The 15,960-nt window shown below is 36.2% G+C and overlaps 1 protein-coding gene across 1 annotated transcript in view; it reads left to right on the forward strand.

The window, feature by feature from the left end:
- Positions 1-3,762: 3,762 nt before the first annotated feature.
- Positions 3,763-15,960, forward strand: part of CFAP92 (cilia and flagella associated protein 92 (putative)) — a 207,551-nt gene continuing 195,353 nt past the window's right edge. Inside the window, exons 1-5 of the mRNA XM_053689398.1 lie at positions 3,763-3,940; positions 9,239-9,426; positions 13,133-13,337; positions 13,535-13,657; positions 14,457-14,541. Coding sequence (XP_053545373.1) covers positions 3,763-3,940; positions 9,239-9,426; positions 13,133-13,337; positions 13,535-13,657; positions 14,457-14,541 — 779 coding nt within the window. The remainder of the gene's footprint in view (positions 3,941-9,238; positions 9,427-13,132; positions 13,338-13,534; positions 13,658-14,456; positions 14,542-15,960) is intronic.

A 15,960-nucleotide genomic window follows, 5' to 3' on the forward strand; every position in this document is an offset into this window, starting at 1 on the left:
AGGGACAGTCTACACCAGCATTTTTATTGTTTAAAAAGATAGATAATCCCTTTATTACCCATTCCCCAGTTTTTCATAACCAACACAGTTATATTAATATATATTTTACATCTGTGATTACCTTGTATCTAAGCCTCTGCAGACTGCCCCCTTAACTCAGTGCTTTTGACAGACATGCAGTTTAGCCTATCAGTGTAGACTCCTAAATAACTCCACGGGAGTGAGCGCAATGTTATCTATATGACACACATGAACTAGTACTGTCTAACTGTGAAAAATGTCCAAAATGCTCTGAGCTAAGAGGCGGGTTTTAACGGTTTAGAAATCAGTTTGAGCCTAGCTAGGTTTAGCTTTTAAAAAATACCACCAAGGGAACTAAGCAAATGTAATGATAAAAGTCAATTAGAAAGTTGTTTAAAATTGCATGCCCTATCTGAATCATAATAGTTTAATTTTGACTAGACTGTCCCTTTAATGGTATGAGCCGAGGTTGATATTCAGGCGTAATTGGACTGGCCTATAATAAGTATACTAGTATTAAAAGGAATAAACTTGGAAAATGTGCCTCTTATGTTACCAACCTGTAGAACCTGCCCAGCTTCACAATTTCCTATTTTATAACGTATCACTAAAAAATAGAGACATGAATAAGATTTAATAAATTATATGCATTGAACAATATTGGAACTGCTGAATCTGGAGAGGTCCCAGACGCAGAATAGGTCTTATAATTTTACTTTATTTCTCATGATAATAAATGGTAAGTGGGGCACTCGGGTGTTCCTTCAAGTCAAAATCGGCTACAGTGTCATGAATTCTTTGTGTCTGGTATTGAGTCTTGCAAATTATTCAACAACCACAGAATTATTAGCAAGATAGCAATTTATTATTTGTCATCCTGCTTCTGTTCTTTTTATCTTAGATGGGTCACACAAGATGTATCAAGAGGGCACTCTGATATCTTCCAAAGGTGTTGGTGTGACTTGTGATTGGTTCTACTGACTGCCATGTAAGATTACAAAAAAGCAACCTGTGGACAAAGGGGAGGAACCAACAACTCAATAGATATTGAATACTTGTAATTATAATGGTCACTATCATTGTTAAAGATATGCAGCATGGATAGTCGTTATTTTAATATTTAACTGTGTATTTCATGGTGACCATTGTTTTAGTATAGGGTGATAGTTCCTAAACCTGTTTTCATTGGCACATAAAAAAGTAATTAGGACAAGTAACCACTTGTCCTAATGACTTTTTCAGAGTCGCTGTTATCAGAGCAGTATGCTATTGAGGACAGAGTTATAAGATGTTGGTTCTCCGTATATTAATTACATGCAGGCCATAGAATTATAGGATATTGCTCCCTGCATGGGTTCCAGGTTTCTCAGATAAAAAGAGACATAAATAGTAATTAATTGGAGGAAGCAGTGACCAGGACACAATTTGGTGCAATCATGCAAATTGCTCGTCAGAGAAATGGTGGCAGATATGGGAGAAAAGGAAACATCAGCTACACGGTGATCCTATGCAGCAGTAACAGAATAAGAGTTGCTGTGTGGTTTGTTACGGCTTTGTTGCCCGTTCTGTCAATGCTTTTGTATATCTTTGTTTTGATAATCATCTCTTCTTTAGCAAATATATATTACATATCTAGACTTCTGCAGTCTTCCGTATCAGTGACTTTGTTCAATAATTTATTTTAGCATTTGTTAACCATTTCACTGTTGAACCACTTCTCACAACTCTGCAGAACTGTTTCTAGACTTCTCTCTTTGTATTGGGCCCCCTTTTTCTCTCTCATATTCCCTCTTTACATCTACACTATAAGCAAGTCCTGCTGTTTTCAAAAGATTTTTCAAGAGGCATATGTATGTAGCCAGCAAGCACCCAGTAGGGCATTTCTGCTTCAATGTCTACTTAATTGTACTTTTCAGGTGGTTAACTGCAATCCTTTAAACAAGCTTATCAAATGATTTATGTACAAATCTTTAATGGCGAATTTTGTAGAAATATCATTAAATAAACTGAATAGCTTATCTGCACATGATTACTTTATTTCTGAAATCATTATAATGCCTAGAAACATTGGTGTCAAAAAGATAGGAAAGTGCAAATGTAATGCTTTTGTAATTTTATGTTGAAATAGTTTCTATTAACAAAGTTTTTTTCCATGCCGTATACCTAAATAATTATTAGCAATACATCAGGTGCTTTTGTAATTTTAAAGGGACACTCAAGCCAAAATTAAACTTTCAATTATTAACAACTTTACAATTTACTTCCGTTAAAGGGCCATAATACCCAAATGTTTAAACACTTGAAACTGATGCAGTATAGCTGTAAAAAGCTGACTAGAAAATGTCACCTGAACATCTCTATGTAAAAAAGAAAGATATTTTACATCAAAAGTTCCTCAGTAGCCACCTCCCATTGTAAAGGACTTCTGAGCAGCATTTTAGTGTGTCTGTCCTGGGACAGCTTAGGGGATGAGCCTCGTGAACTCTCATATTATTTCACCAATCAGGTAAAGGAAGCTTACTATGAAATCTCATGAGACTACAGTAAGAGTTCATGACCTCAGCACTGCTGATGCTGATTGGCTGCTGTTCATTTCTTCATTTTTTTTTATTTTTACCTGCAGCTGGGAGCAGGTGAAGTATAACTTTTTACACAGAACTTACTCTGGTGAGCCGAGGAAATTGTGAGCTAAAATATCTTCCTTTTTTACATAGAGATGCTCAGGTGATATTTTCCTGTCAGCTTTTTACAGTTATACTGCATCAGTTTCAAGTGATTTAGCATAGGAGTATTATGTCCCTTTAAAGGTACATTAAACCCAAAAAAATCTTTCATGATTGAGATAGAGGATATCATTTTTAAAAAGTTTCCAATTTACTTCTATTATCAATTTTTTTCATTCTCATGTTATTCTTTGTTGAAGAGATACCTAGGTAGGTAGCGTGCACATGCCTGAAGCACTACACAACAGGAAATAGTGCTGCCATCTAGTGCCCCTGCTAATGTAAAACATTGTTGCAAAACTGCTGCTATATAGTGCTGCAGACACGTGCACACTCTTGAGCTTACATTTCTGCTTTTCCACAAAGGATAACAAGAAAACTAAGAAAATTTGATAATAGTAGTAAATTAGAAAGTCGTTTAAAATGTTATGTTCTATCTAAATCATGAAAGAAAAAAATTGGGTTTTATGTACCTTTAACAAAATTTGCAGTCTTTTTATATTTACACTTTTTGTGTCACGACTCCTACTGATAATGTGCAAGTATTCACAGAATATATGTATATGCATTTGTGATTGGCTGATGGCTGTCACATGATACAGGAGGAGTGGAAATAGATATAACTTTTAAATTTGTCAGAAGAAAATCTACTGCACATTTGAAGTTTAGACGAAGTGCTAATGCATTGTCTTTTTATTATGTATATGTTGATTATGCAAATCTGTATTTATTTATTGGTCCTTTTTAAGCTCATGAATTATTCATAATTTGTATTTGTAGTATACTATATAGAACTTTACATTATTATTTTTTTTGTTTATTTTTTGAAGGTGCAACAAACCTGGAAATCAGAAAATCTACAGGTAGATTTAGGAAAAAGGACGTGAACTGCAAGTCCAGTTTTTGAAGTAGTTGCACTATTTGAGACCACAGAATATGACTTTACTACTTTCATAGACAATATCACCATATGGCATACTATGGAAACAGCTGTTCACCAATGTAAATGGGTGATAAAATGGAGACGGTTGGATTTGGTAACTTATCGCCAGTAAACTTTGAAGTTGTGTCTGATGGCAACAGAATGGAACAGGAGACTGCTAAAAAAATGATTGTGAAAAATGTAGAAGATCTCTCTCACATAGTAACCTTCACAGTCACCGTTGCTTTTGCCATCCCATCGCAAGCCAGTAAAGGTAAGATGTTTTTGGTTTTATAACAAAACACTTTTATAATACCACGGTATACATTTTTTAACAACTGTTAAAGGGTCATTAATCATTAATGCTACCAATCGAGAGTTAACTGCGCTAGAAGTAAAGCAATTTGAACCCGACGAGTGCAAAAAGACTAACTTAGAATGGTCTGAAATTTAAAGTGATGGTAAACTCTTCCTTTTTAAAATCAGATATGGAACGTTAGTGATATTTTAGATGGGGTTTAAATCATCAGTTGTAATGTAGATGAGCTATAACTTTTTAATATAGATATGAAATTCAGATACCCCGCGCTTCACTGCCCACTTCTAAATTAAATTTTTCCGTGAGTTAAAGGTTTGAATTGTTCTTCACTCAGAGCTCTCACCATATGGTACTTTTGTTGTCGCTAGAGCGCTGATTGGAGAACAGTTCAAAACTTTAGCTCACGTACAAATTTTGAAGTGGGTGTCAGAGAAAAGGGTATTTGAATTTCATATCTATATTAAAAAGTAAGTTACAGTGCATCTTAATTACATCTGAAGAATTAAACTCCATTTAAAATATCACTAACATTCCGGATCTGTTTTTATAATCTTGAGCAATGCTGCCCCCTGCTGCGGCGCAACCAATTGCACTTAAAGAGATGGTAAACCCCAATTTTTAATTTACTCCTATTATCATTTTTCTTCATTCTCTTGCTATCTTTTTTTTTTTTTTTGAAAGCAAGAATGTAAGCTTAGAAGGTGGCCCATTTTTGGTTTAGCACCTGGGTTGTGGTTGCTGATTGGTGGCTAAATGTAGCCACCAAACAGCAAGCACTATCCAGGGTGCTAAACCAAAAATGGTCCGGCTCCTTAGATTCCTGCCTTTTCAAATAAAGATACCAAGAGAATAAAGAAAAATTGATAATAGAAATAAATTAGAAAGTTGCTTAAAATTGTGTGCTCTGTCTGAATCATGAAATAAAACATTGGGGTTTACTATCCCTTTAAGCAGGATGTATCAATCACACTGAACGAGCGAGTGTCTGGGTGATTAATCTTGTCACATCTGAGGTGGCGTAGAGGAAAAAGAAGCAGTTTAAACTTCTTAAATATGTGGCAGCTGAGCCTGCTCCACGTAGCTGAAAAAGTTAAGAATGCAGCCTTATTAATGTACCTGATAGTAGTGCTTAAATGAACATAGATTCATAAGCACTGTTCTTGCAATTCTCTGTTCATTTCATTGAGACTTTGCAGCCAGGAGCAGTTATTACAATCTATGGGGCGTATAGTGTGGTATTTGATTGGCTGTACTGCCCCACTGCATTCCAAAGAGAAAAAAAGTCTCTGAGCGTTCTGTGGTGCAAAATATACAAAAAACACAATTTACAGGGTAGGAAGGGGACATGAGCTTATGCAATCCTGTAATATGTTTAGAGCTGCAACAACTAATCGTCATAATCGATAATAATCGATTATGAAAATAGTTGTCAACGAATCTCATAATTGATTAGTTGGTTTGCAATTAGTTGGTCTGTGCACAACACCAGCTGCTTCACTCTGATGAGCTCCTGCACTTGGTATTGTATTTTATGGTTTTAAAGGACGCCTACAGACGTTTACGTTCACTTTTTCAGGACAGTAAGTTTACAACTACTCCTGGCTTATGTGCAACCCAGATACTATTGTCCATCATTTGGATTGTTTATATTAAATCAGGTGATTTGGTGCTTTGTATGATATGTTGCCGAGCTTGTTATTTACACCTAGCCCCTAGATAGATGGGAGTTATTTTAATTGATGTGCACTATTATCTGTTTGCACAATTAGCGGATTGCTTGCTATTGCTGATTATATGTACTGTATAAATAGATGTGTAAGGATTTGTCTTGCTATTAATATATATTCCTTAACGCTTTTTGATTTTTTTTTTTAATTAATTTTATTATTTGTTTTAATTGTGATAATATGTACCAGATTCAACCTTTATAAGAATATATCTGTTACTTACCATTGCATATAGATTTGCAAGATATTTTTTATGTTAAAATGAAGTCCAGGCTTACTTTGAGAGGCCCCTTGCCAAGGTGGAATCACTTTGCATTGGTGAAGAGCTAACACAGATAAATATCCCACTTTAGCGAAATTGGCAAAACCCTACTTATGCATCTCAAGCACCTAAACACTATCTGAGTGCCTCTTCTCTGCTGCAGGAAATATAGCTGCAAACAGAGAACCAGCCTTAGCCAGGAACATGTCGAGATTTTTGCATTTCAATGCAAAGTTTCTGAAAGAGTGAATAACAGAATGTTAAAAACAGTGATAGTATACCTGTTTCTAGTTCTAACTCTTTTCAAACAGTTTGCAGTTTTATTTTACTTAAAGGGACACTGAACCCCAAATTTTTCTTTCGCGATTCAGATAGCGCATACAATTTTAAGCAACTTTCTAATTTACTCCTATTATCAAATTTTCTTCATTCTCTTGGTATCTTTATCTGAAATGCAAGAATGTAAGTTTAGATGCCGGCCCATTTTTGGTGAACAACCTGGGCTGTCCTTGCTGATTTGTGGATACATTCATCCACCAATAAAAAAGTGCTCTCCAGAGTACTGAACCAAAAAAAATCTTAGATTCCGTTTTTTTTTTTCAAATAAAGATAGCAAGAGAATGAAGAAAATTTGATAATAGGAGTAAATTAGAAAGTTGCTTAAAAGTGCATGCTCTGAATCACAAAATAAAAAAATTGGGTTCAGTGTCCCTTTAATTATAAAACTGTGCTCTGCTGCTTAAAAAAATAGACAAACAGACGGACATTTATTTTCTCTCTTGTTGTAGAAGTACCTAATTAACATCCTTGATATTAAAAAATATTTACTATCTGGCCCTTTACTGAAAACGGTTGCCGTCCCTTGTTGTAATGCAACAGAACAATTTCTTATTGCAGTGTTGATACGCACTATATTAATGGGTTCAAACAGAAAAGAAAGTGTTTCAAAGGCTGTTAGAAAGGTTGAGAATTACAAACACTAAAAAGTATGAATGGGATGGGCAAGTGGTAATGTTTGAAGGTTGGTCAAAGTAAATTTGGTATTTGGTGGTGAGATTTCTTGCAGTTAAAGGGCCATAATAGTTGAAAAATGACATGATCTAATGTATGAGTAGGTCATTTTACAACTACCAACACTGCACTACTGTGTGTTTAACCCCAGTAACAGTGCCATTCAGGACCAGTGGAGTCATGTGACTTACTATGCTGACTAGATCAGCGGCAGGTACCACTCGGAACTTGCAGTGCTCTACGGGTGCAGGGGTTAAACACACAGCATAACTAATTAGAGCATGTCCATTTTCGATTGTTATGGCTCTTTAAGCCCAGGTTTGTTTGTTTTTTATACACCAAGCATAAATAATTATTTCAGTGATAGTAAACATTATATTTCCTTGAAATGCTTCTAACCTATTTAGGGCTGCAACTAACGATTATTTTCATAATCAAATAATCGGCCGATTATTTTTTCGATTAATCGACTAATCGGATAAAAAAAGAATCAATAATTGTTTCCTAAATCCACATACTGAGTGTTACAAATATAAACTTCAGACTAACACTCATTTCAACAAAACATTTTTTGATGGAACAGAGAAAACAGTACAGTACCTTTCAGGGCCGGTGCAAGGATTTTTGGCCACACAGGCGAGGATACATTTTGCCGCCCCCCCCCCTCCCTATATTTTTAAATTAAATAATTTGCCACCCCCCCCCCCTATAATTTTAAAGAAAATAATTTCCCATTTGGGTGTTTGCGTGTGTGTGCCAGTGTGTGAGTAGTATATGTATTTGTGTGTTTGCATGTGCATATGTCTATCTATCTATGCATGTGTTTGTATGTAAGTGCGTGGGTACATTCCTGTGTGTGTGTAATGGTGCGTGTGTGTATGTGTGTGAATAGTGTATGTATGTGTGTGTGTATGTATGTATAACACACATAAAACTACACAAAAATGTACAGATATACACAGGGGAAGGGTGGGCTTGTATAAAGTCAACAAGTTATTGTAATCATTACTAAAAAAAAAAAAAAAAAACGTTGTTAAAAGTACAACGTCATTTCATTTCTCCTTTTTTATTTCATTTCTACTTTTGTGTACATCAAAAATCTGTATTGAGGGCTAGATCTATAATATTAAATGGTGAAGTGAAGCACTTTGATCAAACTGACAGCTATCCATCTAAATAGTTATGTGATTCTGCAGAAAGTAGGATCACATAACTCTTTAGCTGGTTAGCTCTCAGTTTGATTAAATAAGTCCTGAATTGTGAATCCTTACTTGCCACTAGGACAGAGTTCCGCACCCAGACTCACAGTTGTCACCTCCGCCGGTCCTCACAACACAACTGACTTCACTGTTGTCAAAGACTGTCACCACCCACGAGCACTGCACCGACCATGCATATTTTTTTTTCTGCCCTGCCTGACTGCCCTCAGAGACCCCCACTGCACCACAATTCCTATGTTACTCTTCAGTACTCGTCTGTGGTCACCGTCTGGCCATAACAGCCGTCTCCTCTCCATCTCCCTGGGTGAACCGTGGGCATCATCACTCACCTCTTATGTGCCTCATTTTCATAGAGAGGTGCAGTGTGAGTCTCAGTCATGTGGACAGTGGAACTAGGCATCCGCACAATTTCCCTCTCAGTTAGAGCAGGCTGTTAGGCAGACCAGACAGCAGCAGGCAGGGCAGCTGTTCAAGGTAGCTCCGCCTCCACTGTCAGTGTTACCACACGCGCACCCACATTCCCATAGGAAGGCTATAGCAATAGTCGGGCCGGCATCATCTAAACCAGCCAATTAAGCGCCATTGATTTAGCCAGATAATCAATTGTCATGAAGGTCAGGTCTTACTGTTACTGTAGGAATAAGTAAATTGCACTGTTGCAGCAAGCCAGCCCCAAGCGTTAATACATTTTAATAAGTTCCTGTCCCACTGTCTCTCATCACACTTCAGGGAGGGAGATGATCCACCTCAGCAGTCAGCAGTAGGCACCGCTCTCGGCGCCCCCCAGCTGGAGGCACACTAAGACGGCTGCCTTTACTGCCTTACACAAGAACCAGCCCTGGTACCTTTTTACCTTTTTAATTGTCCCTTTTTAATTTTGCTTTTTTGATCTTTTAGTGGAATCATGTAATTAATTGCATGTTGTGCCAGAATTTAATAAACAAGCATACCAAAGGCAAAATGCTAATAGGTTAGGGAAGTATTAATTATTTCTGACAGTAACAAATTTATATTAAAATATTACCATTTGCAGATGGTGATTTTCCCTCTGACAAAGAAAACACGAATCAGAAGAAGCCTAAGAAAATAATAGATCCTACAAAACCTCGAGGCTATTACCATTTTGAATACTTTCTACTTCCAGAAGACACCGGACCAACAAAAGTGGATGTTGTAATGTTCGGTCACATGGCCAAACTCTATTTGGAAAGTGAATCTAAGGTGAGTTTTTTTTTTAATCTCTTCAGGCATAATCCTAAAGTAGAAATGTAAGATTTGTGAAATATTTCTTATTAAAGCTGCATGTATAAGAGTAAATTAAGTTCCCAAAGCGCCAACTAAAGAGGGTTTAGGTAGACCCACTAACTTAATACTTTGTGTTTCAAAAATAACCACTTTAAAGTAATGGGGTCTAATAAACAGAGTTCTAATAAATCATCAAACTAATAAATGTTTCCCACCAAATCCATAAGATATAGAACATATATAAAAAGTGTAATCTTACCAGATATATGTTCTAACAGGAAAATAAATAAATCAAATGCTGCAGTTCATATACATATAGTCCACAGTCCTTATTCCCCACACTGTTCTGCTGCTCCTTTAAATCCACTGGTGATTAATCCATGGACACAAATGGTAGCTGAAGATGATCCCTGTCAGGAGACAAGAAAAACAGGAGCGCAAGTCCGTGCACCAAGCAGTACACGGACAATCTAAGTGTAGATTTAAAAACCTTTTTATTGCTTAAGAACAAACATAGAAAGCTCCAAACATATAGTTCTCCACTCACATCAAATGTCCTCAAACATATGAGGTATGTATGCACATCTGTAAAAAGTAATACCAGGAACGTCCCCACACCGGTCTCCTCTCCTCACTATCCTGTGATGTCCGGTTAACCAGCAGGTAAGTCCTCTTATCGGTGTCAGGACCCTCTCTCAATCCGATCTGACAAGCGCTGCACTGTTTGAAGCCGGCTCCAGTACAGACGCTATCCTTGTCGACGGAGTACGTCCTGCGTGTCGATAAGAGGACTTACCTGCTGGTTAACCGGACATCACAGGATAGTGAGGAGAGGAGACCGGTGTGGGGACGTTCCTGGTATTACTTTTTACAGATGTGCATACATACCTCATATGTTTGAGGACATTTGATGTGAGTGGAGAACTATATGTTTGGAGCTTTCTATGTTTGTTCTTAAGCAATAAAAAGGTTTTTAAAGCTACACTTAGATTGTCCGTGTACTGCTTGGTGCACAGACTTGCGCTCCTGTTTTTCTTGTCTCCTGACAGGGATCAACTTCAGCTATGTATAAGAGTAAAGTTGTTATTGTTTAGATAAAGCAGGTCTCGGCATTAAGGAGCAATTTAAGGTTAATTAAAAAGCTAGAAAAGTGTAAAATTGTGCTTTGATTTCTGATCATGTGAGGTGCATAAAGTCTACCTGTGTATGCTAGGGGAGCCATGTGCATGAGAAAAGTGATTATATGCTCACTTGCTAAGGATTCTCAAATATTTTCATTATCCACAATGGTTGTGGTCAACGGCTTTTTTTCAGATTTCATTATTCCTTCATGAGGATATATATTTTACTCAATGCCATTTTAATTTTCTCAAAATTAAAGGGATATGGAACCCAAAAAATGTATTTTGTGATTCAGACAGAGCATACGGTTTAAAAAAAGTTTCCAATTTACTTCTATTATCAAATATGCTTTGTTCCCATGATATTCTGTGTTGAAGAAATACTTAGGTATGTATATGAAGCACTACATGGCAGTAAATAGTGCTACCATTTAGTGCTCTTGCAAATGGATAATATTCCAACTGCTGCCATATAGTGCTCCAGACACGTGCACGCTCCTGAGCTTATGCTCCTGCTTTTCAACAAACGATACTAAGAGAACACAGAAAATCTGATAATAGAAGTAAATTAGAAAGTTGTATAAAATTGCATGATTTATAGGAATCATAAAAGAAACATTTAAAGGTTCATGTACCAGAAGTTTAATTATTGGGTTTTCCATATTTGCATTATTTTTGAATTTTATGGACCTGTTCAGAGTAACATAATTTATGTATTTTCCTCTTTGGTGAAGAACTGGATTGTAAAAAAACACAGAATTGATTATTCTAACTGTAAATTAATATTTGTTGATTAAAGGACCACTCAATGCAGTAGAATTACTTAATGAATACGTAAATTAATAAAAATATAATGCAATAACACTTTCTCTGAAATTCAAATAACAAATAAACAATTTTATTTATTTCTCCCATTTCCCGTCCCCCTGTGACAGACATCAGCCTATCACAGACTAGTATATGTATACCTTGTAAACTTGTGCACATGCTGAGTAAGATCTTGTTCCCCAAAAAGTGTGATTATAAAAAGACTGCAAAATTTGATAATGGAAGTAAATTGTAAAGTGTCTTTAAACTGCATACTCTTTCTGAATCATAAAAGTTTATTTTGACTTGAGTGTCCCTTTAATAAAGACAGTTTTCATTACTACAACACTGGGAAAGACAGAAGGGGAATGAGCAAGTGGCTATGGAATCCAGGAGGCTTTGATGAACCAGATGAGGAGGGTTTTCGGATATGGGGGATTTGGAAGGATTAATCAATATGGTATAAGACAGTTTCTTAATGAGGAAGTGGCTGTGAAATCCAGGATGTAGGGTTGCGGAATAGCTGGGAGTATGGTACCCAGATATTTTGAATGTGGAAGGGATGGGGGATCTGAAATAGTCAGAGTAGAAATGAGTAAGTGGGTGTGAGATTAAGAATATAGGGGTTGTTATTTTTTGTGAGAATGGTGAATTGGGAATTTGGCACTGGCAGATTGTGATTAAGGGGATTGAAGACGCATGTGTGAAATCCAGGATGTAGACTTGTGGGAGGGCTGGTTTAGGAGTGTACCCAGATATATGGTATGTGAAAGGTATGGGTGCCTGGGATAGGCAAACTGGGTGTAAGGAAGTGAACATGACATTTTGGAATGTAGGGGTGAGGAGGGCTGGATAAGGAGGGTCACCACATGTTATGTGGAATGGATGGGTAGATCTAGGGTACACAGTTTGGGATTGAGGAAGTAGGTGCATAATCTGGAATGTGAGAATAGAGGAAGGGTTGGAAAAGGAGGGTTCCTGTAGGAGTAAAATAAATGGGATCAGTGTATCTGAGTTAGGTTGATAAGGGTTAAGTTAATTGGTATGATATTTGGGATGCAAGGGCTTGGAATGGGAAGGGTCCTCATTTATGTGGAGTGTGGAAGGTGTGTTGGTCTGAGAAACCAAGAATTTGTGTAATAGTGGAACATACCAAATCTTGATTTGCACATATCTTTGTGTGCTGCACTATTACATAAATAAATCCGGCTCTGAAAAACAGAGCTACCCACGGCCATTTCATGCATTTGTTTGTACAAACAAATGCCGAATGCACTATCTTGGTTAAAATGTATGATGATGATAATTTTAAATTGGTAAATTATCTATGGTCTATCTTTACCAGTGTTTTTATAGGCCACAGTCTATATTTATTTGTGAAATTTAAGGTTGGAGGAAAGGAGATTTAATCTCCTGCAACGGAAACGTTTTTTCACTGTAAGAGCAATAAAATTGTGGAACTCATTACCAAAGGAGGTAGTGAATGCCAATACCATAGATACATTTAAAAATAGTCTGGATAAATTTCTGTATATAAACAAAATTCATAGATATGATTGCTAGTATTAAATGGGTCACATTTTAATGGGGTTATTTAAGCTTAACTGGAGCTTTTTGAAAGTATTTTAGATTTGTATAGGTTGAACTCAATGGACTTCAGTCTTTTTTCAACCTTATCTACTATGTTACTATGTAAATCCCATAGAAATTCTGTATTCAAAATTGGTGTCCTGATTTTAAACACATCGTTTCAGATCATCAAACCATGGACAGAAAATGAAAAAATATGGTTGCTTTGGAGCCACGATGTAGATCTGCCGGTCACAAAAAATTTCATACAAAAATCTTTGAAGCATAAAGTACAGGTGAAAATATGGGATACTAAAGAAAAAGTGTCATCCAAAGCCAGGTTTGATAAACCAAGGACTTTTAAAGTGAGAAAAGGAGACTATTCAGAAGGTAATTATATGAATCTACTTTTAGTGTTTTTGTAGATAGTTTTACTTGTTTATATCAGTTCTGTACTCCTCATTTTTAAGTCTATATTTTTTGGTACCTCCTGTGCTATTTTATTCAAGTTTGGGCCTCGAGTCTAGAACAAGTTTCTTTTTTTATTTTGCCTGTTTTTAACATTGATCCCCTCTTTTCCCCTTTAGATGAAATTAGAGACCTAATTTTAAGTCAAATAAAACATTTTGAAGAAAATCAACCAAGACCAAGTTTGGTTCGCCATCAAAATGAGAACAGGTCACGTTCTTGGCAAGATGTTACTAGATCAGGTGTGTATGTAACAATTTAATTATATTAATTAGTCATTTAACTCACTATCAAATTACATAGAACGTGACTATGTTTAATATGGAGGCAAAGCAGTATATGAAAAGTAAGTGTTTAAAAGGACCTAATACCCATATGCAAAATCTTTTGAAACTGATGCAGCTTAACTGTAAAAAGCCAAAAAGAAAATATCACTTGAACATCTGAGTAAAAAAGAAAGATATTTTACTTCAAAATGTCTTCAGCTCACCAGAGTAAGTGCTTTGTGAACAGTAATCCTTCAACTACTGTTAGCTGCATGTTGGGGAAAAAACAGCCAATCAACATCAATGCTGATGTCCCACTTTGTTTTACTTTAATTTTGTGAGATTTCAGATTTCATTGAAATCTTGCGAGATTTCATAGCAAACTTCCTTTAACTGAGAAGGGAAATAGCATGACTGTGCCTTCAAATGCCAGATGCATGCTCCCTTACCTATCCTGGGACTAGCATCCTGACTGGCTGCTTTAGAGTCCCTTTACAATGGGATGCGGCTGCCGAGGGAATGTTGAGGTAAAATAACCCTTCTTACATGGAGATGTTCAGGTGATATTTTTAGACAGATTTTTACAGCTATGCTGCAGCACTTTCAAGTGCTTCAACATTTGGGTGTCATATTTTTTTTTTTAAAGAATGTAAGTCACAGCATCTTTTAAAATGTAAAATTGAATGTTTAGAAAAGTTTTGTCTTATTTTTTTTTAATTATTATTTAGTACTGAAATGTTATGTTGGTTACATTTGTGGGCTTTTCTTTACTTAGAAATGGACAGATCTCAAAAATTATCATCAGTCTCTGCTCATATACCTGCTTCAACCAATCCCTATCTACCAAATCAGGTCACAGGGTAAGCATGTCCAGCTTTTATAATTACATTACACCAGTAATGCTTTTTCATGTAAATGTTTGTTTTAAATTCAGGAGATGTAATAGTATTCTGTTTTGTCAAAGGTACAATAAACATAGATATTAATGCACTATGTGCAGAATTATGTAACAATAACCTTGCAACACTTGTAAAAAAATGAGGCATTTTAAAGATATAAACCCCAAAATATAACTTCCATTCCTCACTGTACTATTCTGCGCCTCTGTTTTTTTCAAAGTGCGTCATGGGGACGCTGTCTGCACTCGATCGCACCTTTGGGCTAAATGTAGCACGCTTCCATGCTTTACCCTGCGCGGGTTAGACACAGCACCCATGATACAGCTTTGAAAAAAACAGGAGCAAAAACAGGAGCAGAAGAGAATTGCAAGGAGCAGAAGTTATGTTTTTGGGGTTAAATCTTTAAAATGCTTAATTTTTTTGCAGGTGTCACAAGGTTAATGTTACATTAATATCTAAGTTTAATGTGCCTTTAATAAAAAATTGGAGGTGACAGTAAAATTTTAAATCAACATGTCATATTAGTAATGTTAAAAACAGAATTATTTTACGGTAAAATGCTACATTTTCTATATATATTCATTATCCTGCATTAGTTATTTTATGCGCTATGTGCAGTTTTTAAGGAATAAGTATGGGGTTGATCACAATCCTTTAGAAAAACGTATCTAATGATTATCAACAGAAAAACACTATTAAAGTCTATGGGGATTTTGGTAGATAAATTATTTGATAGGTTTTTCGTTCTAAGGCCTCCCCAACAGGCCATGGTTTCAAGATTACCTTGGATGAGAACAGGTAATATTCACATGTGCTCCAGCATAGTCTCAGGCCTGTTAGGGAGGTTTGTAAACCAGTGATCTAGAGCACTATATATTGCTTTAGAAAAGCTGATCAAATGATTTATCTACAAAATCCATTTACTTCATGTTGAATTTTGTAGAAAAATGACAAGATAAATTCTTCTAAATGATTGTAATTGACCCCTATGTCTGGTAAGTTTGACATTAATGTCTCTTTAATTCACTCCTAACTTTTACACTGGGATCACAGCAAAAGTAGCACAAGTCTTCATTGAGTGTTCTATGTTACATGCTGCACATTGTCTGAACCAGCTGTTTAGAGGGAGAGTAAAGTCAAAATGAAACGTTCATGGTTCAGATTATTCAATTCACTGCATACGTTCTGAAACACCAGCTTCTTCATAGCATGTGCAAGATTCACAGAATATATGCATTTTGTTATTGGCTGATGGCAGTCACATGACACAGTGGGAAGAAAAATAAAAGTAACTTTCACCAAGGTAACAAGTTTTGCGCTATACTGCGTGCGTAAATAACGCAAAAAAATTAGCGGTATTGCATTTTCCATAGCGCTGCC

This window comes from Bombina bombina, chromosome 7 (genome assembly GCF_027579735.1).
Source record: "Bombina bombina isolate aBomBom1 chromosome 7, aBomBom1.pri, whole genome shotgun sequence".
NCBI classification, from domain to species: Eukaryota; Metazoa; Chordata; class Amphibia; order Anura; family Bombinatoridae; genus Bombina; species Bombina bombina.